At 41.4% G+C, this 24,215-nt stretch overlaps 1 protein-coding gene across 5 annotated transcripts in view; it reads right to left on the bottom strand.

The window, feature by feature from the left end:
• Positions 1-24,215, bottom strand: part of KLF12 (KLF transcription factor 12) — a 234,253-nt gene that overhangs the window by 18,409 nt on the left and 191,629 nt on the right. For all 5 annotated transcript variants that reach the window (XM_077173609.1, XM_077173611.1, XM_077173613.1 and 2 more), the window contains one exon: positions 6,477-6,634. In XM_077173609.1, the coding sequence (XP_077029724.1) occupies positions 6,477-6,634 (158 nt within the window). The remainder of the gene's footprint in view (positions 1-6,476; positions 6,635-24,215) is intronic.

Here is a 24,215-nt window from a genome sequence, read left to right as displayed (position 1 = left end):
TCCAAGGTTGCCCTGACAAGGACAGGATGGTCACAAGCAACTTCAGACACACTTCCCAAAAAACATGGGTTATCCCCAGCAGCAAATTATTGTTCCCTCTGCTGGGGACTGAGTGGGCTGCAAGAGTTGGAAACCCTGTACTGTGTATTTATTCCTCCAGGTCTGGGTGCAACATCTGGGAAAATGTTTTGGAAGCAGTGGGAGTAAAGACATCTTTCTTGTCTTCATGGCACTTCAGGGCTACACATGGTAGACCACAATCACGCCAGAGACCTCAGATGAACTGCAGTTCTTTGGAGGTAGAGCATTAAGTACTGAAAGGTTGGCTTAGAGAAAAATCTTACTCTGCATAATGAAATTATCATTATTCCCTCGTGCCACACACAGACAAAACACATATGCACCCCATATTTACAAAGTCAAGGGGCACTGTTGAAAATATTTTTCATAACCTTGAGACTGCAAGTAATCACAGAGGCAATTAGACTTGCTTTCCCATCAAAGTGCCTTGGAATAACCACACGGGCACTCTTCCATATCGGCACAGCATCAGACCTACAATGCAGAGGAATGACTCCCTGTGTGTAAGGTGAATTCAGAGCTTGCAAACCTGCCAGAAACAAAAACATTTAACTTTCCACAGAGCAGCTATTGGAAGAGAACTGGATGTACAAGCTCTTTCTGGTATGGACACCTGCCTGTAACTAGCTGGGCTCAGGCAATGATCTCACTCCATCCAGAGGCTCCCACTTCTGCATCACCTTTCTAGGCTGTGGTGGCTCTGGTGAGCCTGCCCTCACACCCTTGCTACACCAGGAGACACCCTGCACCAGGAGACAGCTGCTCTTAAATATACTTCTGTCCTGGATTGTGAAGCCTGCCACATCAATGAGAGTAGGCTGAGGTTTCCTTTATTAAATAATTAGTTTATCTTCTAAAGAGAAACTGCATGAAGAAAGAGAAGAAAGGATAGAAAGGAAAACTTCTGTGAAATATACTAGTTTTCACATTGGAAAGCACCACTGTTTATTGAAACTGGCAGTAAATTTTAAACACTAAAAGAAAGTATTTCTTACAAAATAAAATCATCACCCAACACAAACAGACCCTCCTATTTTACTTAAAGCAAATTAATTTTTAAATTGGCTTTGTTTATTTAAATTCCCAGTTTCTGTAACAGCACATGAACCTGCTTTCGGAGGTTTTTTCACTTGATAGATTTTCATGGTACTGGAAGAGCTCAGGGACAAGAAGAACATAGGAGATGAGAAAGAAAAGCTGGGGTTTTGAAGAGTGAGTCTGGCAGGTAGGTGACAAAGATGTGTTAGAGACCAAAAATCTACACAGTTCAAGTAAAATCCAGACAGATTATTTAAAAAATGTTGCTTCTTCCCAATATTTGTATAAAGAAGGGATTACAAATCTGTAAATATCTCTCTGGAACTTATAGTCAGCAAAAGGCATTAAACAGACCTTAAGAAAACAACAGGTAATGAATGGAGTTTTAAAACCTACAGAACAAAAATAGCTTTTTTGGTGCCTCTGACTTTTTAAGTCCACTCTGAAAGCTCTCAAAGGAAAATGTGAACAAAGACTAATGACAGGGGCCCTTTCATATTAAAATAATATATGGAGCAACAGTGAGTGAGAGGAATGCAATGTTTGAAAAAGCACAGACTAAATAAAACACCCATGTACTCACTAGTTCTCTCTCTTCTAGGGTGGTGTCTCAACACAGCTACAAAGGAACATCTTGGGGAGGGAATGCTGTCATTTTCTCAGGTACAAATCTGTACTTCTGAGATGTTTACTGTCTCCATGTAAGACTGCTGAAGACCCCTTGACACTGACAAATAGGTTTCATTACGTCTGTGGCAAAGGTATTTGCTCTCATCTCTCAGGAATGATATAGGCGTTGATCAAGGACAAAGCACCAAACCCTAAAACAATTCACTTGGCCTGGGGGCTTTATTCAGCCTGGCCCTGCAAGAGCCTGACAGAGCAGCCCCTCTACTGCAGCAGCAGCACTGAGAAGGGTGACAGAGACCAGCGCTGGCTGGGGCAGGACAAAGAGCAGCAGTTGCAGTCCAGTATCTGAGCCCCACAAAACTGCTCTGGTTACTGACCCTGGCCTCCTCTGCTCCTCCATGCCTGTGGATATATGGTGCCTACACCCATGGATTAAATCCATTCCCACTTCATGCTGCCTGGAAAGTCCCGGGCTTTTGCAGCTGCTGACCCCACAAAGCCGCACTGTCACATTCTACCACAAATTTTTAACTAACAACTGAAATAAGGTTGCTCAGAAATACAGAATGCTGATTACTACTACAGTAAATGAAAATCCTGTGGAGGTGAGAGACAGGGAACAAATCTCTTGTGTTTCAGACACTAAAATTATGTCCCACATTACCTCAAAGCAGGCATCTTCTTTCTTTGTTGACTTCTTCAGGATGATTCATACAATGTTTTAAACTCCTTAGGCTTCTCCATGTGCTAAGGGGGTAGCCATGATGAACTAGAACTGGATTTAACCATGAGCAACTTCAGATGTTCAGACGTTCTTACAGTGGAAAGAACCAATATTACTCAGTCTGTAGGACTCAGACGTCCTATTGGAAGTGTCAATAGCAACTTCAGTGTTGCTTAAAAGGACTGAAATAGCCACTACAGATCATAAAACAGCATTCTGACTTGATTTCTTCTCCAACTTCAAAGTAAAAGCAGCAAAGTGAAGCAGGTGGGTCCCACCAGGGCTGCACAGGTGCACACCCCTTGGAAACAGCATTTACACTCTCCCCATTCCTGGGGCCAGCACCAGCACCTGTGCCAAGTGCAACACAGATGAACACAAACCAAGAATGCAACTCATGGCTGCTGGTTTTCCCATTTTTAAAGATTATTCCTTTGTGGAACCACACATTAGTAATTTTCTTTAAGTTCACTGAAGCAGAAACTAGCTCAATGCAAGTCCAGTGAGCCAATTTCTCACAGTTTCTCCTTGCAGAAGGAGTTGATAAACCTGAGCTGCGAGATTGCCTGTGAGCCCTGAAGGCTCTCCATCACACCTGATACCTCCTGATAGCTTTATTTGATGATCTGGCAAAACAAAAACAAGAAGCTGATACTAGAAAGAGAAATTTAATACCAGAGCTTGTGCTTTATGCAATGCTCTATCTATCAGAGGTTTCACTTGCAGCTTTCCCAGTCGGAGAGACAATACATAATTCAAGTCCGCCCCCCAGTGGACTCCATGCCCACACCAGCAAACCAAGTTTTGAGGACACTGGTGGCAAGTATTGAAGAGCTAGATGACAGCATACTTAAAAAACCTAGGAGTTACTCCAAGAGAATTAAATTCAACTGTTACCATCTATAATGTTTTGTTTCTGGTCTCCATTAGGATGAAAGGAAGTATACCTTCCAACCAACAAATCTGTTCATCCTATCGTAACACCACATTGTTTTTCCTCCTGAGTCTAAACTACTGTGAATGTTTCAGTGTCTATGCACTGAATAATGCATACAAAGTAATGTAGTTTGAAAAAGACCTTTAAGATCATCGAGTAAATGAAAAAAAAAAGTTCTCAAGCACATACTGCTTAGGTAAACAACTGTCAGCAAGATCAGCCTGCCTAAAAAAAATAAGGTACAGATTATGCAATGCTGAGTTTCTGTGATCTTTTCTCAGAAAGTTTCCTACTGAAACTTGCTCACTCTTGCGTGCATAGCTGTCATACTTCATTTATACTTATCCAAAACTGCACTAATTACTGTGGGTCATACGTGAATAACTAACTTCTTTTGCCTGAAGCAAAAGTAAAGGCCAAGATAAAAAATGCAAGATGAGATTAGTACATGGCCAAGTACAAGATGAGTACGCTGATGGCCAAGGCTACATGTAAGCCTGAATATACCAACTTCTCATCAAGACCTCTGAAGTGTCCTGTAAAACACATTTAATTTTAACAGCATGACACAGGTTTTCTCACTGGATCCACTGGCTAAATTCAGCACTGACCATTTTTTCTAGCTACACTTCTTTCATCAAGCCTTCTGCAATGTCACTATAAAGCAGTTAGTTATCAGCTGACTATTTAATGAAGGTTTTGGATTCGATGTTATTTTTCTTTTTCCCTGAAGTAATAAACCAGCTACCAGCATGACTACAGAACAGTTCAGGCAGTTGTATGTTGGCGTGGGAATTCGTTTCAGTCAGTTCACAGTCTGGAGGGTATCCGGGCTTCCTCTGTGCTCAGCAGTGAAGGAGAAGCACCTTTGCAAGCCAATCTCTGGGTATACCTGAAGAGGGAATAACATGCCCCAGAGGTGCCAATCCCTCTTCTCTGACTACCCAGAGATCCCAGACAGATAGCAAAGCCTTGACACCAGCTGCCAGGGAACCACGGCTGGGGATATGGATCCTACGATTACAGCAGGCAGACAAACTCCTTTTGTGCTGGTGGAGAGCTACATATGCTTAAACTGGGATTTACCTACATCCTCTCAAGCCTTCAGTGCCTACTTCTGAGCACCCTACGTGCACAGCCTGAGATTCAGTGGTGTTGATTACCTAACACTGATTGGGGTGCATTACCTGCAAGCACCAGTCTGCCCCATGAGATCACTGACAAATTACAGACATCCAACAAATGTAATTATCAGTGTTATAAAATGTTACAGCAGAAAAGAGCCTCCTCTGTTTCTGGGCTGCCTTGGGTGCGACATTTCTGAGATTGTCCACATCTAGTTTGGTAACTCACATGATGATTGCTTATACTCCTGGGCTGGTCGCCAGTCTGGCAGGATAAAGAAGAGTGACTTCCCCGTGGTGTAAGCAGATAAATGGTATTTTTGTTTCAAACCAAACCCACTATGGCTCTTCTCTGCTGGGCTCTCTGTCATTGAATCTGTTACAGCTGTGTAATGCTCAAAGGGTGATACAGGCAAGAAAAGAACACATAAATCCAGCAGGGGGAAGGAAAATGACAGAGTAGGGTTAGACTGGGATAAAAGAGGTAAAACAAAAATGACAGAAAATGGTGACAGGGTAAGGGTAAATAAAAGATATTAGAAGAGTAGTGATGAAAGACCACATTTAAGATGGGAAAGAAGAGGGAAGACGGAAAAAGAATCAAGACAGGACATGACAAATAACGACAGAGCAGAAGGCTTGTCTTAATGGGAAGATATGAAGAAACCAAGAAAATTGGCCTGGAAGGAAATATAATGCAATTTCCAGATCACCAGAACATTTCTGTTGTTTAAGGAAGGTACTCATACCTTACAGAAATTGTTTTAGTAGGGAATATTAGGATGGAGCCTTGTTCCATCCTCCTCTCAACAGAAGTCCTACCATCCAAAAGACATACTGGAAGAAGTGATGGAGATGCAGCCTCAATTGAAAGGGAGAAGCCTTTACTTAATTTTCTAAAACAATATGTCATACTCTTTAGAGTACATCAGATCACAGAAAGCACCAGCAGATTCTCAGCAAAGAGCAACATTGTCCTATACACTGGATAAACACCATCTCTCCTCCAAGGAGTTACAGGAATGCTGAAGTCCATTAAGAGCACAGAGATCAATAAATCTGATTTAAGCAAATCAGCATCAGAGGCTCAGAGTGTTCTTTTCACTGCCTTTCCAGCCATCCAATCAATCCCCTTTTAGACTTGCTCTTGACAGCTTCAAATTGCTGCTCCTGAGTTTATCCACAATAAAATTACAACTATTACACATCACTACTTCCGCTACCCTTACATGCCTGTCACACAGATTAGTAACAGCCCATAAAGTTAATAAGGACACCAGGTATTGAGTGAGTGTTAAGTATGGTCACCCCTGAATGGGGCCCAGCTCCTCTAAGCATCTCTCCTGCACCTCTGCTGTAGGGATCTAGTGAGACTGATTCTCATACAGTGATGACTTCCCTCTCCAGTATGGGATAGGTGCCTCTGAAAGCCTCTAGAAAGACATACTGAGGACTTAAGTTTACCCTTGAATTGAACTGAAGGATTTCAGGAACTCTTGGCATCCAAAGGCTACATCCATAAAAGCAAGTAGTTTCAAAAGAAAGAGTGAAAAAAATGTTGCTGAAGATTCATGACCACACTATATGCTCTTGAGAGTTTTCTCTGGACTAGCTCTGGTTGGCCCCAAGCAATGACCACACTGTGTTTGTTGAAGCACAGCAAGTATGTCCCCAGAGGCCACTTTTCTGTTGAGTTTTACCTGAGAAGAGTCTGGTTGGTGCTGCCACCAGTCTTGTGCTGCCAAGAGGGGATGACAGGGAAGTTCCACTCAAAAGAACACTCCTGATCTGCACCAGAATGCCAATGCACTCACAGACATCTCTGTTATTCAGGTGCAGGCGTTTGGCTCTTAGTGTAGGATGACAAGCTCATTATGCCCTAAACTGGACAGAAAGGCACCTGCTTGTCTTAACCACAGTGCACAGTGCCAGCAAATCTCACCTGTGTGCGTTCTCCTGTGAGCCTTCAGGTGGGAGCTTTTTGTGTATACTTTGTTGCATCCCTCAAAGTCACACCGATGGATGCGCCGCTTCCTGGAGTCTGGAGACTCAGACCTCCTCTGACGCCTTGTGCTCTCAATACTGAACGGTGAAATTGAACTGAAAAACAGAACGGAAGCAAAAAAATGAAGCAAGAGCATGGTGTATAGCCTGGGCCCCAAAAAATCAGCTCTAACAGAAGTGACTGTGCTAGAAGGGACGAAAAAAATTAATTATCTATTTCCTTTTCAACATTTTGACACAATTAGTGCTTGAACTAGAGCATATTCTGCAGTATGAAATAACTGAAGTTTTGATTTAGAAGTGCTTATTTGCCCAAAAACCCCCACCATGATACTTGAAATACTGCTCCAATAATGAAGCAGCCTGACTTTATCTGAGCTCTATTTCTATTTGACATGTGTCCAGGTACAAGCTCACTGAACTGTTTTCTAAACAAGTTTATATATAGCTTCCATAACTTCTCTTTGACAAGTTTAAATAGATAAAAAGCCTGAAACCTTTTATGAAAAAGTTTTTCCATTACCCAGATCTGAACTATGGATCCTCACAATAGGCCAAACACCTGTTGTTTGCTAGAATACAGACTGCTAACAGATCCAGATCACCCCGCAGCAGTGATTTTTCCATTTTCTCATTTAGCAGTTCTCAATCTATCACGTGCAAGCCAATGAAATTTATTTTCTTTCAAACCACTGATAAATGAAGTATAAGAACAAGGCCAGAGAACAATCCCCACAGAAACACATAAATGCTTATCAAAGAAACTCCATTTACAGCAATGTCCTACAGGCTATCAGTTACCCTAATTTTAAGCAATTAAAATACAGCATTGAAGTAATGTTGTGTTAGTTTCTAAGTAAAGTGTGTGCTGGACCTATTACTTGAAACAAGCCTTGCTACCGCAATGCATTTGGCTTGGTTAGATAAATTATTATCAAGTTGGAAGGCTGTGATTCAAACCCTCATTGACTGCCAGTAATCACACCACCCAGCCATAAATCATTATTAACTGATCATCCTATCGACCTCACTATGGTTATATTGCACAGCAACCACCATCACCCACAGCTACGGCAGCCTGTTTAGTTAAGTACTGGCACAGCTCTGCCCTTCATCAGGTTTCTGGGGCTTCCCAGGCTTATTGACATTCAGGGTAAATGGGCTACACGCTCATTAGCCTGCTCTTTTACACTCTTAAGATCAATCTGAATGAAAAGAATGAACCTTTGGGGAATCCAAGGTACTGAGGCAGGCATTTGAAAGGAGCACTGATGTTGAGGCATCTGCTGGGAAGCACCTCTGTTAACACTGACCTGCAGGCTCCTGCCAGAGGAGCTCCTGCACAGCTGTAGCTGTTACACTGGCACACACTGAACTCCTGGAGCTTTCCAGAACTTGCTGAGGAGTACTCATATGGGATTAGAAGTTTGTGTAAAGCATCTCACACCATTAGCACATGATTTCACTGATGTTCTAACTCTCTGCATACTAATCTCTAAGCCTTGAATTAGTGGTAGTCCAAAGTATGCAGTTTTAGTTTTGTTTAAATATTTTCACAGTAGAATCCTAATTTGAAGCACTAATGGGGAAAAAGAGTACTTTCTTTCTGAACAGTACTCTTTTAACACATATTCATATTTTACCTGCAGGAAAGAGATTCTCCAGATTAATTATTTTTGCCTATAATATGATGCATGTAAGCAGATGTGCAGAGAATTCCTGGAATGGAGACAGAAGCGGACAGAGAGCCGTAGTAACAACATTAGCTGGCAAAAATTGTCCCCAGGAGACTAAGAAAGATTAGCACTTTAACTATATGACTGGAATAAAGATATGTCTAGCTCTTACAGAAATGGCTTAAGAATTGCATTTAAGCAATTGTTCTGAATCTCAGAACAAATAAAAGTCTTGGGTTAGACAAATCACTGAGAATATCTTCACTACTCCAGTAGGGTTTTCTTTTTTTTAAACATCCTACCAGCTGAAATAAAAGCAAACTTGTAAATCAAATGTTAAAGCTCAATACTGAACACACAAAATCCAGTGCTCAAAACTAGGAAATCCTGATCTTTAAAAGTAAATATTTGTGCATCTTTTTTCTGCAAGCATCTTATGAGCTGTCTTAAAACCCTGTTTTGTAACAGAGTGTTCAGATCCTGGATAGTACAGCCCATTTAAATAGGAGGAGGATCAAGCTTAAAATGCTGCTGCAATTTCCAGCCCCGAGACAAACTGAACCTTGAGAAGAGTCAGCACCTCATGAAAAGCTATTTGTCACATATGAGAAAGTGATCTCACTGCTGGGAACCGCTCTGTGCTTTCCCAGATATTTATACAGAAGAGGATGTCACAGAGCAGTGCCATGAAGGTGGCACACGATCAATGCTGCTGCTTTTTAACTGGATTGCTCCCTCTTTCTAAAAACTGTAGCACCCTACTTATCCCACAGGAGGGAAAATAACTGAGTAAGCCACAGAAGGTGATGAATATTGTCACCATCCCCTGAGAGCTTCACAGTCTTTGCTTGCTCAGCACAGCAAGGAGCAAAGCTCTTGTCAGCTAGAACCAGCAAATGTCACCTCACGCCTTCCCTTCGCAGCCCTGCAGCTTAAATGAGAAACTAACCAGCAGAGGACACCCACATGGCAAGCGAGAGCATATGTCCAGGGTGGTTTTCCTCTGCCACTTCAACTCCTGCGGCATAGGGGGACCCCCAGTGCAGACAGCTTCAAGGGTGTTAAAGAAGCCAGAATCTACCTGACACCACCAGTGTGGCTTTAGCCATCACCAAAGACCCTTAAAAAAGCACAAAGTGCTTTTTGAGCTTCCTCAGGTTAGTCCCTCTCACAGTAACTTCCAGATGATTTGGTGATGTTCCTTGCCATGTGAACAGGAAAGGGACACCTTCTCCTTTCTCAAGCAATTTCTATAAAATACCCTCACTGATCACACAGACAGAAGTATAGTTCTCAAAACCACATTTGGTGCTTTTTGAAGGCCACAGAGGCTTTGCTAGGTGTCTCTGGTCAGGACAGGGTTTCCAAAACTACTGTTTGATGGCACCATGGTAGACAAAGACTTTGAAATGTGTCAGGGAATTCACAGGCATTTATTTTTTCAACTAACTCACTTCTCCTTTTTGTTTAAAATTCTATAAAACAAATAAAGGAAAAACAGCACAAAAAAGACCACAATGCCCCTCTTCCCCAACCAAAACCCAAACCAACCATATCATAGCAGCCTATTTCAAATGTAAGTGTCCCCCCAGCGACTGCACAGAGGGAAGACTCAGAAACCCATCATCAGCCAAGAGCTACCAGGGTACCCTGAGGAGGAGCTGCCAATTCTTCTATTAATGGCCATGATCTCAGGCAGCCTTCAACGTGGGCTTTTGCAGTAGGACTGATGCCACACTTAACATCCCAGCAGGAGGTATTAAATTACTGCTGAAACATGAAGTTTCAAAGATAAATTAACAAAGAAGAAAACTGGGTTCTGACCAGTCACCTTGATGTTTATTTATTTGCAGCTTGTTATTTCTAAAACCAGTGTAATTTCTATGTTAGTGTAGAAATTGTTACACCTAATGGGAATCCTCAGGAGACTGCTGGCTGCCTCCATGAGCCACTGCAACACCTGCAGTCAGTACAGTTCGTAGGGTGAAATAAATAAAACCAATGCAAGCATTTAGGGTGATTTATAAAAATTCAGTCGTGTTACTTTCAGCTAGAAGTCAAAACATACATCTTTGCAACTCACACATGGCCAAGTTCTTGTCTCTCTGATACAAAGAAATCTGCAAAACCTAACACCGACTGGGGCTTCACCACTAGATGGCCATGAAGTTCTGCTGAACGTGATCTACACTGCATGATATGTGGATCCTAACAAACCTGGTTGCAGGATTATTTTTCCTTTCTATGAATGCTGCCCATGACTTCCTAGATGTTTTGCCTCTGTTCTGTGTGGACAGCGAATAGCCCTTGGCACAGGCAGTAACACTGTTAAAAACCACATGTAATGGGTGCCTTTATACTGATCCTGTATTTTCTGAGCAATACACCGAGCAGAGCTGCCTGGGGAACACAGTTTGTTTATTAAAGCCTTGACCTGTGTTCAGTCTCATGACACACCACAAGTCCCTGCACACTGGTTGCTCCCCACTCACAGTGTGCTCAAGTGCACTCACCCTTTGGCAAACACCCAGGGTTACCTTTGGCCACCCAAGCATGAGCTCCTGGGTGCTGCTGGCATCCCAGTGAGACCCCCAAGGGCTGGCTGACATGGGCAGCGAGGAGCGAGGGACATGCAGCAAGCCACGCTTCGCTCTTTGCTCTACAAACGCAATCAGTGTCCCAGTGTTGCATCTTCACCCTTGTGATTACCATTTTCACTCCTCCTTGGCCCCTCCACTATGAGCTCAGACTCTTTGGCAACACATCCTGCCTGCCTCCAAAGTCCTCATGGAAAAACACATTGATCCAGGGCTAACAGATGAAACCAGTTTGTACCCAACATCCCTGTCACCTCACCTAAGTCTCTCCTCTACAGCAATCAGGCTCCATTACCTTCTTCTCTGGCCAGTCCTGTAGTTAATTGAGAGACTTGAACCCTAGTAACAGTCTGTGGCTGCTAAAAGCAGATGCTCTCTTCCCTTTGGGGTGGGACCCAGGACGTATCAGCCATGTCCCCTCCACTCTGGCTGCTATGGGAAGAAGAACCAGATGGGGCTCAGGCCCGAGCAGCATCTGCTCAGCCTGGATCAGGGGCTCAGCAGGCCAGCCCATGTAACACCAGCTGTGGTCCTCTTGTGCTTCTCAGCCCCTGGGCTCTGAGCACAGGATTTGGCTGAGATGGCACATCAGGACAGTCCCACTCCAGCTGCTTTCTGTAGTGTTGGCACTGACACTTGCCTGATTCTGCAGCAGGGCAGAATTCTGCCAGGGCAGGACCCACAGTAACGAGAAGAAAATTCTGCCAAAAAACATCAGAGAAGCTTTTGGTAGCTTGACTCCCCAAGTAGGAGAGCGGGCCAAGTACCTGCACTGACATATGGCAGAGGATGGGAACCTGTGGCCGTGGGTTAGGGGAGTGTCACTACCCCTTTTAGTGGCAACCAGCTGTGATCACCACAGCTTCCATGTAAATTTAGAGTATGTGTGAAGAAATTGAGAATGTGGACATAAGCAATCAACATCAGGAACAAATGGAAAATCCAGCTTTTGTTCCACAGGAAAGTCACTTCTTGTAATATGTGAGTATAAAACACACAGAAAAATAATCCCATAAACAGATAAGCTGAAAATAAAAACTGGGAGATATGACCACGTTGAATAATTATGAGCTGATGATGTGTTTTGGCAATACATGATAGAAGCAGTCATATCCCACCCTCAGTTCAATTTTGGACATTCAGATATTTACAGGTTTTATGTTTTTAAGGGAAAAATATGTCACTATACAATACTCAAATATTCAAATAATGTATAAATTTAGCAATGTGAATCTTCACTTTATGAGACATGCAAAGCTTCTGGGTCAGCCTGTAAGTTATAGTAATTAAAAGTGCAGGCAAATTAAATAAAAGCAGAAAACTACTACATGCCTGCATTCAGATGGTAATGAGCAGTTGAAGAAAATCCTTGGATCTCTAGCATTTGTTCAGTGTTCAAAGGGAACCAGGGCTGCAGGGAGAAGCATCATGGGTTTTGGCTGCTTAACATTTATAGAAACTAGAGCTGTTAAGTGACTAACTATAGACATAATGTTTTTAAATCCCAGCCTTTGGATTCAGTGTGGGATGGCATCCCCTGGGCACACTGAACAACAAGCTCACACACCTCCACAGCAGCTGTCAGTCCTCCTTTGGTTCTCAGGGCAGCTGCCCACCAAGAGCCCTCAGATGCAGGGATGACCACAGTCCCAACACCTTTGCTTGGCTCCTCTGGCACTTCTCTGAATGAACACACCCACAGGAGCACACTACTAATTCGTGGAGCTGATGTCACTTAAGACAAAGTATCTTCTATTAAGACCCTAAATTTCACACGCTAACAGACATGTGAGTACTCTGTGCCTTTTTGAAGAGCAGCTTTGAATCATATTTCCCAGATTCCAACTCTCAATTACTTTATTTTGTAGCACCTTTTCACATAATGCAATTTCATTTTCTGGTAGGCCATGTAATATTACCATCCCACTCAGGATAGTGGTAACACTACACACTACAGCATGAAGAAATATGACATGGATTTTATTTCTCATTACAATTTATAAAACTCCTTCTAGTAGTCAGATGCCAAAATCCTACTATACAAAAACATAGCAGGTTTTTTGCTATAAAATGCTTAAATATCAGTGCCATCTCCTAAAAATCTTAACTCAAATATTTATTTTTTAAAAAATTACAAAGTTGCTTCTGCCCCCTGTTCATAAATGGATGCACATGCATATATACACATGTATTTTTTTCTCCTCTTTGATTCTTAGATCCTATTTAATGTTTCATGAAAGGCAAACAGCTGCCTTAGGAATGTTAGACATTAAAACATATCAAACAGTACTTAAAGCAATCATAAAAGGAAAATATGTGCTACTCTTTTATTAGCAGCAGTTACTTCAATCACTGTACTTTAAGGTGATGTTATACTCGAAATTATACTTTTTGTCAAGAAAGAAAGGAGGAATTTGGCAGCATACACAAACAGCACACATATGAAATGGGAAAATTACATGGATAAACAAGACAGAGATAAAAGAAGATTTGAATACATTTGGTTCAGAAAGTGCTTGAGCTGGAGCGAAGATGCACAAGGAGCAGATGGGTGGATGGGAGTAGGAGCACACAAGTTTCTCCTGTTATGCTCTGAACTAGATGCCCACCACTGGCTGCTGCCAGAGGCAATACCCTGGCAAAGAGCATCCTCTGCTCCAGCTCCATATGGCCATTCCCACCCATGCTGTTATATTCCTGACCTGGGCAGTCAGCAAACAAAACACCCTGCACATCTTTGACCTTATCTGCAGCATTTACTGTTGAGACCAGGTATTAGAACTGCCTTGCAAAACATGAGTGTGCCACATCATTGCTCTGGCTGGGGTGGAAATGGAAGCACAACTATACGTGGAATAAACTTCTGACAAAAAGAAAGAACTTTGGGGGCTACTAAGAAAAGCACTAATGTAAACCACAGCACACACCTTACCAAAACTATTCATCACTTCTGCTACCAGCTGCGTTAAGCTGAGGCATGAGACATTTGTTTGATCTTTCTGATCTATATTCGTGCTGTGGGATCCAGGAGCACTTTCCAGCTCTTAGGATTGGGTGCTCTGAGGTGCATTCCAGCTCCAGCTCCAGTGGGCTGAGACCCAAATACACACCCTATTCTCCTCTTTCATGCTGCTCCTCTCTTGTGGCTTTCTAAGGAAAGGAAGCTGGGCCAGAAACCATCTATGACATGCTCCAACACACCCCCCAGATCTGGTGACTGGAGGACTGTAAAGCACTTCTGACAGAGAAAATCCACAAATCAAATCTATGATGAACTCTGAAATGTCATAGGAAAAAAACCCACCAAAACTTTTCCATCTATTTTACACTTATTAACCCACAAAGTTTTACCCTAGAGAGCTATTGTGTAAAAAAGCAAAGGAATGACATGCTAACTACCTTGCACGTAGGCATTGCCTACATTACTAAAATGTTTCTTCCTGGTTTTGAGAAAATTCACGGATGTATGATAACTTGCACTGCTACATCCAGCAGCAGCCAAACCTGGGCAACAGCAACTCCCACACCAGCCCTACTGAATTACCAAGATGCTCCTTAACAAGGATGAATTTCATGTTTCTCCTAACAGGCCAGAACATACAGAGTTTGTTTCTACCTGCAAAGGTTTTAGAAACATTTGACATGAAGGCTATTATGTTTTACACACAGACTTAACATTTTCAGTAATATTAAACATAATTCCGTTTCACTGCTCTGCCTTTCCCTTGGTTTGGACAGACAGACCCATATTAAATGAGACACTTGTCCTTAGATTCTGTCAGAGATTCTGAGGTGATACATGACAGCAGCTTACATATATTTCAAGTATTTTTTTTCTAACATGTGCATGTTACAGAGGATGCACAGCTGCAATATTGACGCTTCCAGCTCATCAGGATGGTTGAACAGAGTGCAAAGACTGTTTTGGATGTCAAAGCCCATGTTAACACCTCTTTTTTTAACGTGGTGTATTATCATGGAGTAAAGACTAACAGAAAAACTCATCTGTGGAGGTAGCTATAGGTTTTCTGCTGAGCCAGGTTCTTTAGAGGTAGACCTAGTTGTTCACAGCCTTGTCCTGTTTAAGGATGAAAATGTTTGAAGACAGAAAAAAAAAAAAACCCACCAAACAAAAAACCAGCAACAGTTTTCTGGGCAATGAGTTCCCATTGTTCATATTCTAAAGAGAGTTTCTAATGAATGCTTTTTGTTTTTTCTAAATAGTTCCTACAAGGTGTTTATATTCATAAACACATGTATCTATGCATTATAATGGAATGCTACTAAGTGACCATGAGCTAACATAAACCTTCACTTCTCTTAGAAAAACTTCCAAAATTAACTTTGTTTTAGGCTGATGTTTTTTTCTCAACAGGAGTGAAAATTCATGAAAAAAGGAAATCTCAAGCAGTGGGGAAACATATCTTCACAATGAACTTGCAAGTGGACTAAAGTGCATGGGCAAGGGTCTGTTCTTTGGATCTGAAGACAAAGCATTGTGTACCTTCCTGAAAGCAGGAATAATTCCTGAAATCCTGTATGCCACACATGTTTGATGCGTGCTAGTTCAGGCCTGGGAGCTGAACCTGGGAGCTGGTCTAGCAGAGAAAAAGCATCTTCTTTCATCTCCTCCTTTCAGAGCTGGCAGAACAGCAGTGATCACTCACAGGATCTCCAGCCACACTAACTCTCCCTCCAGACAGAGGCTGCATCAATGCCGAGTCTGTTCTTTCTTTCTTGTTTCCTTCTAAACAGGGCAGAAAATTGGGTAACTGAGCATCTACAGCTCAGCTCTGAGATCACAGGGTGCTGCTTTTTACCTCTCCTGTTGCTGATCCATACTTTTTCTTCACACTTTTCTGGCAACACATATTACAAACAAGCTTTGTAAATACTGGTAATCTCAGCAGAAAATTATTTAAAAAGGGAAATAAAAATGACTCGAGTAATTTTTATTGTCTGTACTATGTTGCAGACACAGGATGGAGCTGAAACGTTCATCATGGAAATAAGATGAGTATGTACATATATGCATGTCTTTCACCTTTGTTCTGGTTATTTGTTCGAAGAGCACAGACCCTCCACTTTCTAGTGCACCTTGCACCAGAATGTTCCACCTTGCTCCCCAGATTTCACTTTTTTCTACTATCTCTAATTCTGATTCTTCACACTGTACAGCACAGTAGTCAGCCCCAGTGACTGTACAATGACAACTCCTGCCTGTGCATCCACTTCCTCTTGTTGGCCAGAGTAACAAATGTAGTGGTGATTAAAAATTCTCTGTTTCTGTTCTCTATCCTTAGCTGACAAAATTGCCACTAACATCTTGCCAAGTCAGTGATATTAAATGAGGACATTGTTTCCATTGGGACTGAAGATCATGTGAATGACCTTTACTTTCCTCCTGTTCAGAAGGGTTATTACTGATAAGTTAAATATTTGATTACCCTAGATACCTATGTGAAATGCAATTATGGGTGGTCATCTGTCATACTCTGGTTCATCAAGCAGACTCTGTTAACTACTAAATGGTTGACCACACTGAAGTGTACATTTTGGTGTTTATATATATTTACGTAAAGACAGCCTGCCACCCCCAACAGAAAGCCATCTCAGAAGCCCAGATTTTTTATGCCCTACAGCCCTTTACAAGCTCCTGTGTGAGAGTATATATTGCCAAGTATTCATCTATAACTGAGATAATATAACTACCATACCTATTTGATCTGTCTAGGAAAAAAGGGACTAAATAATTTCATTGATTTGGGGGACAAAAAAGTTACTGAGTGCAAGATCATACTTCAGGGATTTGGGTTTCTCTTCCTAAGATACTTTCTAATCAACAAATTCTGAGATTTATAGTTTTGTTTGTTTTGTTCTTCCAGAGCACCCTCTCCTATTGAAAGAAATTTTTAATAAAAGATCAAGAGAAAAACACCCTATAAATCTAAACTGTACCACTCCAGGGCTCTACAGATTGTGTTAGCAAGCATTTTCATTAACAAGGAATCTTGATGTATTTATTTTACACAAGAAATGAGCTTTTCTGTTCAGTATGCTACCTTGTTCCTGGCTTTACAGCCATGCATATCAATGATGCATTCCTTCATTTGGATTATGAGATCCTTGCCACACCTTCATGGCTGTTTTGTGTTTGCAAAACAAAGTAGAGTGAGGTCCCAGTACATGAACAGAGTACTAATACACTACTGCAATGTGAAGAAAACCCACTACCTCTCCTTGCATCTGTAGTTTTCCACACTTATTACAGCAATAGTCTCACCTGAAGCAATGCTCTGGGCTTCACCAGGCCAACCTCTCATAGGACTTTCCCAAGGACTGCCACTTGTCTCTTCCTTAATTTCTCCCCTCTTCCCCCAGACTTACCAATTCCCCAGTTGGAAACTGTCTCTCTAGAGAATCAAAGGGCCAGGTTTTGTCATTGAGTGTCATAGTTTACAGAGGTAGAAATTTACACAGTTGTAGTTTCTGTATTTGCGGGTATTTGGAAGATTTCTGGTGGCTTCATCTGTACCCTGGATGGAAAGTGTTCCTGAAAGCTGCAGAAACCACTCAGACATACAACTTCCAAGAGAGGGGAGCTCATGACTACCATTTATGAGCTGGAAGAGTTACTGCATCTTTTTACTGGTCTTGCACAGACCTGTTGCATCATGTGGGCAACATTCCTTTTCTTCTCTCTATTATTAAAATCAACCCAATTTCCAACCAGCAAACAGTCAATCTGTGGTACGTAGAGTTTTTCCACTCGTAATTAATTATGCCACAGAGCACTAATGTACTTTTCACACACATCAAAAATCCAAATTTCAACAATTCTTTGTGTATCATTACACCAGCTCACCAGCCACAATGATATCCAGCTTGTACACAGGCCTCAAAGTCTGGCAAAGCTCCCATTCTCTTCAGTGGAGTCAAACATAGGATTTCCCAGCAGAAGGAGGAAACCACAGTATTGTTTTCATGAACTGGTCCTCTTAACGCTTCCTCAACAAGGCAGAATTGCATTCAGACTCTCAAGTCTCATGAGCAAGGCAAGGTTTGATTAAGACAAAAATTTCTTCTGTAAGCAGGCATATGACCATAGTTTACATTTTGTACTAGCAAATACATCTTTAACACATCTGCTTGTCACAGAAATTGTTCCAGTTGTACTCAGAGTACAAAGTCTATTTTTCATGATAAATACACCACAACACTTTTCCAAGAGCCTTGATTAGGCTGGTAGCCAAGAAACTCCACTCCTCTGGGCTTCACTGGGTCAAGGTGACTTCATGGGCTTCCTCTCATGGTCATCCACTTGAAAAACTAGATGGCCCTCACTGTGGCTATTCCCTGGTCAGGGAAAACTACCAACATCTTTAGGATGACAATAGCCTTCTTTAGAAAGGCAAGAACAAAATCCTGATGGCTTTTTGCCATCAAAATAAAGCTCAAGATTTCACTCCGCGCATGCTCCACCTCTGCTAAAGCAAAAACTGAAATGAGGACCTGGATGTTTATATTCACTATTACTTTGTATGTGAATTTATGCAGGGATTTAAACTGGGTAAGATTTAAATGAAGTTGCCTCTTCAGGTTTTTTGAAATGTAACATAATGCCTTCTGCTGGCAAGCCACATTTCCCCACTGGTAAAAGGGCATATGTCTCCCCTTGGGATGTCAAGTATTCAATTATTTGAGAGAAATTATTCTGCTATTTCCAACAAACATTTCATGTTCTGTTCAGGAAAGGATAAAAACATACAAAGTTGAACAAGCTTTGCAACCGTCAGATTTTTGTACCTGGCCCTTCCCAACACACCAGCAACAGGGAAAAAAATTCCGTTTGCAGGCTTTATGAAATCAGTTTTATTTCACTTCATCCCACAAGAATTACTTTGGTTAATCACTTGGTAACTATGCTGCCCAACAAAAGAAAGAGAATTCATAGTCATATAGCTCAGTAGTTAAATGAACATTTTTTAACAGGAGGTTAAATGGCCACCCTTTTTCAGGTTAGCAAACTTTGTCCTTTGATTTGAAATTGTCTCAGGGACAAGGGAAGGAACCGAATTTCCATCTATGCAGAAAAATCATCCTGTCACCAGCAGAATTTCTTGCAGACACCTTAGTAATGGAGATCAGACATCCTTCACCCACCTTGTCTCCTATTCAGTGTTACATAATACTTCCATGGCCTTGTTACCAATACTTGATGCATTTATTATTTACCCTACCATCATTACAATTTATTTTCACACTTGGAAGCACACTCACATTACAAAGGAAATGTTGCAAAGAAGCAAAGGGAATCTGCTCTCTTGGAAGTTGTCATATCCCTCCCAACTGTATCTCCTACAATGCTGAGAATCAAGAGATAGTAACAATGGGACACTCCATTCACCTTGCTAATTTATGCATGTTGCTCATTAGCAGAGGTTGACACATCTGAGCGACTGGAAGACAGGGCTCTGAATTTCAAGTATCTTAACTGTGCAGTCAGCAGAACTGGTCTAGGATCCAGTGGTCCCTTGTTTGCCACAGTCTTCCTGCATATATTAGCCCAAAGCCAGTTGTGCTGACCCAGGATGCAATTCCTTCATCTCTGGAATTCCTATTGTTTCCCTGAAAACATTTATTCTCCCAAATCTTCACCAACAGGACATTTGGCTTAATAACTTAAATCCACATCAGGACTCACTTAGTTCTACTTTTTAAATTTCCATTTTGGAGAAAAAACCCCAAGAAAATAGCCACACCCACTTCTAGATATTTTCCCCTTCCTAATCTGTTAAAATCTCTGCCTGTTTACTATATGAGATTTGCCAAACAGTATCAGTCACCAAATAAAGCATCAGCTAGTGCTGCCAATATAGTAATTAAGAACAACTAGTGTGCTTACACTCAAGCTTTTATGGGAGAAATCGGAGTCTGTTAAAATCTAGCAAAACTCAACTCTGCACATATGTTGTTTTGCTTTGTTTTGTTAAATGGGATGGAACATACCAGAACTTTAAAGATCAAAAAACACCCATAATTTCCTAAAACATTTGGAGCCTTCACATGCAGTAAAAAGGGATAATTATCAGAGCATTTTGCTGTCACAATTGTTCATTTGGAAGAGGCACAGGAAAAAAACAACCAAATCCAAATCCAAAACTCCCAGCATAACAGAACGGCATCGCTGTAACTGCAGTAAATAAGAGGAAGTGTTAGACAGATGGACGGGGACATCAGCGTGGCATTCAGCACAGGATCAGATGGGACAACAATGGCCATCACAAGCAACTGCCTCAGTAAGACCAGCCAGACATGTCCCCCTGCAATGGGGTCCCCATACCCCATGGGCCCCATGGAGCCACCTCCACTCTGGGCAGGTGTCCCTGCTGACACTGCCTCAGACGTGAGGGTGATTGCTCAAGGCACCTTGTGACTCCTCTTTCATAGAGGTGAAGGAACACATGTCAAGGGGCAGAAAGAGCAGGGCTCTTCCTTTCCACCCCACTTCTCATTTCTTTGCCTCTTTCCATACTTTTACCCAACACAGAAGGGATGGAGCAAGGAGGACCGTTGTCACAGCCTGAAGTAGAGTTTGACACACGACCACAATCTGGACACACAACTTGATGTGCTAAGCATTCTTTTCAGGAACAATGGTTTTGGGAAGACATTCACTTTAATTACATCCCTAAATCCTCTTTGGAAGCTCCCATTTCCAAGGCCACCTTCTCCCCCTTTGCCTGGGTACGAAAGTGGAAGTCTGTACTGAGTTTCACATCAGCTGTAACAGCAACCACAAAATCCGTTTCTCATTTATATCTCACACTTGGCCACTCAAATACAACCATATGAGTTACACATACGTAAGTAGTGTTTAATACTGATAGAACTGATTTTTTAATAGTAATAATGTTAATTAAGTGTGACCCAGAAGCATCTTGTGGCACCATAAAGTCCCTCTCCTGCCATGCACACACCCCACAACAAGCACAGAATGAAGGTGTAGCACTTCTGCCAATGTATTTGCTCCAGGTAGTGTTAAACAGCTTTGTTTCTTGGCTAGTTATTTCTTGCTCTTGTTAGGGTCTTTTCTACAAAAATAAGCTGTCTGAATTTCAGTATATTTTATGTTCAGTAAATTATAGTCATTTTCATAATATCTTTAAGCTTTTCAGTGGCTGATGGCCTGGCAGGTGGACCTTTTGCATCTTTTCATACTAGAAGCCTGACAAATGTCTTCTGGAAAAAGCAGGCAGGGAGAGGGTATGTAAAATCACAGAATATCAGCCAAACGAGTGGTGCATAGTGCGCTGCTCTCTACTTCACACCAGGATGGTAAATCCTACAGTCTTGTTTCTGTGGCAAAAAACTGAGCAAGAACAAAAAATTGTCCAGTGCTCATCTGGTTTTGTGACAGGCTGCTTTTATTTCAGCCTCTCAAGTTCAAAGAGCAGAGATGTAGTTTACACAGATGTCCCATGGGTGAGCTTGTATTTCTGAGGGGGTGAAGTCTAAACCTGCCCATCTGAAAGCACTGCATTTAAAAGCCATGTTGAAATACAATTCTTATGAAGTCTCACATTATTTCAATGCCCACTTTACTCAACAATACCCTTTGAAAGTATAGACAAATTAAATGCACAGCTTCTCATTAAAGAAATGTGTTACATTTTAGTAGAGTGAAGACAGGGAAAGGAGGAAAACATGGCTTGGAGCCCCAGAGCACTGCACATGATTTTTCCTGGGTATTCTTAATCCTGCTCTGCATGATCTTTGTAGGGGCAATTGTGGGCATATTACCCCTACCTCCTCTCCCTCTTCCTCCTGCCACCACAGTATCAGAGTGGTATCATCTTTTTGGGATGGGACTGAATCACACGGCTGTGTGAATGCACATGTTTTCCAGGCAGAAGAGTAAATATTAGCACTAAACACAACCAGCAAATGCTGGAAGTAGGTATAGAAAACATCAGAAAGTAACCTGTCCTCATTTCTGACTGGGCTGTAAGTCAGAAATATTACTTTACTGTTTACAATGATTGAAGTGAGTGTTTCATCCTTCAAGTACGTGCACATTTTAGGTGATTATCATTAGGAGAAATCCTTATTGACACTTATATGGTGATGATGCCTATGGTGCTACTTCATGCTTTTCTACCACATACACATCACCAGACAAAATGCAAGCCAAATACTGGCATGAGATTTCTAAAAAATCTCTTAAGAAAATGTTAGGTTTTCTTTTTATAAAGTAGTGATTTAAAAAATAATTGAATAAAACAATTGTGTGGCCAGACTGCTTCTGCTCTGCTGGCAAACCTGCCAGAAACTACAGGCTCCCAACTCTGGGACAAAAGAGCCATTATAGACCAAATATTCACAGGAACTCAAAGCTGCTACCTCATGCTCTGGCAGAAGTCCCTGAAAAAGGTGGTGCTGTGATTTATGTGCCATTCAATGTTGTTTTCAAGACATTCACTGAACTGAAGAAGCACCATTAGAATACATCAAGCACACATCAAAACCCATCTAAATCAACAGTGGCTGAAAATACATCATGTGTTTGACATACAGTAATTGACACGTCATATTTTATTTGACATTTCAAGGACAGTAGTGCCTATTTAAATGGAAACACAGTAATAAAATTATTTTTTACTTGAGCTAACCAAAATCTAATAGGGCATCTTGATGAAGAGCTGTTCATTAAATATCAGAAGAAAAAAAATAATTAAAGCTTTAAAATCTCTAATGACTCAAATTATGAAACATAGAAGAGTCAACTTACAAGAAGATAACTCTACTAAAACATCATTATCTTGGGGGAAAATTCTGGTCACACTGGCTAACAACCTCCTACTGATTGCCATGGAGCCATCATTTCAGCCCTCCCTGTCCACTCCCTTTGCAGCTCTGCCTGGGTTTAGGTTTACAACTAAAACTGCCAGGACTATCAGCATGACAGCTGATACAGAAACATGGATTAACATGATGGGAGTACAGGGAGCCATGCACACAGCATGGGTCATGCTCTTTTTCCCAGCACAGACAAGACATTGTGAGGTAGCAGAATTTTGAATCACATATGCTTCACCTGACACCTCATCCTCTCTCCTGAAGGCAGCTGCACAGGGACATCACCTGTAATAACAAAGGTCCTACAGGACATCTTGACAGAAGAAAGGGGGATGAAATATAAACCATTCAAGGAGCAGCAGCCACATATGTTACTCTTTACAACAGGACTAGGAGATTCCCTCAAATTTAGCACCCAACAAATTGAGAGCTCACTGTCATAATTTCTTCTTTCCCACTTATAAAGATCACTCACAAAAGGTCCTTACATTCTTTTTTTCTCTTAAATAAACTAAAGGGGTTTTTTTTTTCCCTCACCATATGTTGTGATGCAAAAGTAAGGTGCTGACAGTTTTTAAATTGAGGGCTAAACTGACTAAATTAATCTGCTGTCACTGCTTTCATCTAATGCATGCTGTACAGTCTTAATTGATTATTTCTTGTTCCATCTTCTCTCCATTTCCAAGACATGAGGTTGCACTGCCCTGAACTGCTGTTCAGTCAAGCCAAATGTATTTAACTCTTTTATTCTGCCCTCTTAGCTATACCCTCTAGCAATCTAAGCAGTTTGCTGCTTCTCTCAGGTTTTATTCAGATTTGTACATGTACTGAATGCAGCACCCTTCCCTGAAATAACGCCACATAACCACCAAATGCAGGACAGGACCCACATGCTGTATGTGTAATCTAATGATATTGTGTTGTGTGGATGCCATGTAGGAAAAGCCATTGTAAATGAGGATGGGTGGCCAGCATAAACAGTGAAGCAAGCATGCAGAAACCTAAAATCCCAGTAAATAACTGCTGTGATGCATTCCTCTCCTCCATTTTTTTTCTTTGTAAGCTCTTACTTCAAAGAATGCAACGAATTTATTAATGAATAAATGTTCAATCTGCCAGAGAATACAAACAAACTAATTTACCTCTTTTTTTAAACTAAGGTCCTCATAAATTCTGAGGTGTCTATGCCCAAGTAAGAAAGTAAACAGAAATCTTGTGTTAGTTTAGAAATTTATTAAACCAGAAGCAGGAAAAGGAGATGAGAAGGCAGTAATCATGTTAGGCCAGCAAGCAGAGAATTTTAATCCCCCCACAACCCTCAAAAAGTTTTTGGCGAGTCTTTTTAATTGCAGCAACTACAAAGAAAAATAGTATGAGTAATGTGTCATATGTCTAATTCTCCTTTCAAAACTGTGGAGAATTGAGCAAGGTAGAAAAAGATACAGTGCCAGAGTTTCATTTTAGGCTTCAGAATTAAATACAGAGATCAAGTAGTTCAAAGGACATGAAAGAAAAAAGACTTTATGTACTTTGTGAATTTAACTT

This window comes from Agelaius phoeniceus, chromosome 2 (genome assembly GCF_051311805.1).
Source record: "Agelaius phoeniceus isolate bAgePho1 chromosome 2, bAgePho1.hap1, whole genome shotgun sequence".
NCBI classification, from domain to species: Eukaryota; Metazoa; Chordata; class Aves; order Passeriformes; family Icteridae; genus Agelaius; species Agelaius phoeniceus.
The sequence above is the reverse complement of the archived record's forward strand: the minus strand, read 5'-3'. Positions and strand labels throughout refer to the sequence as shown.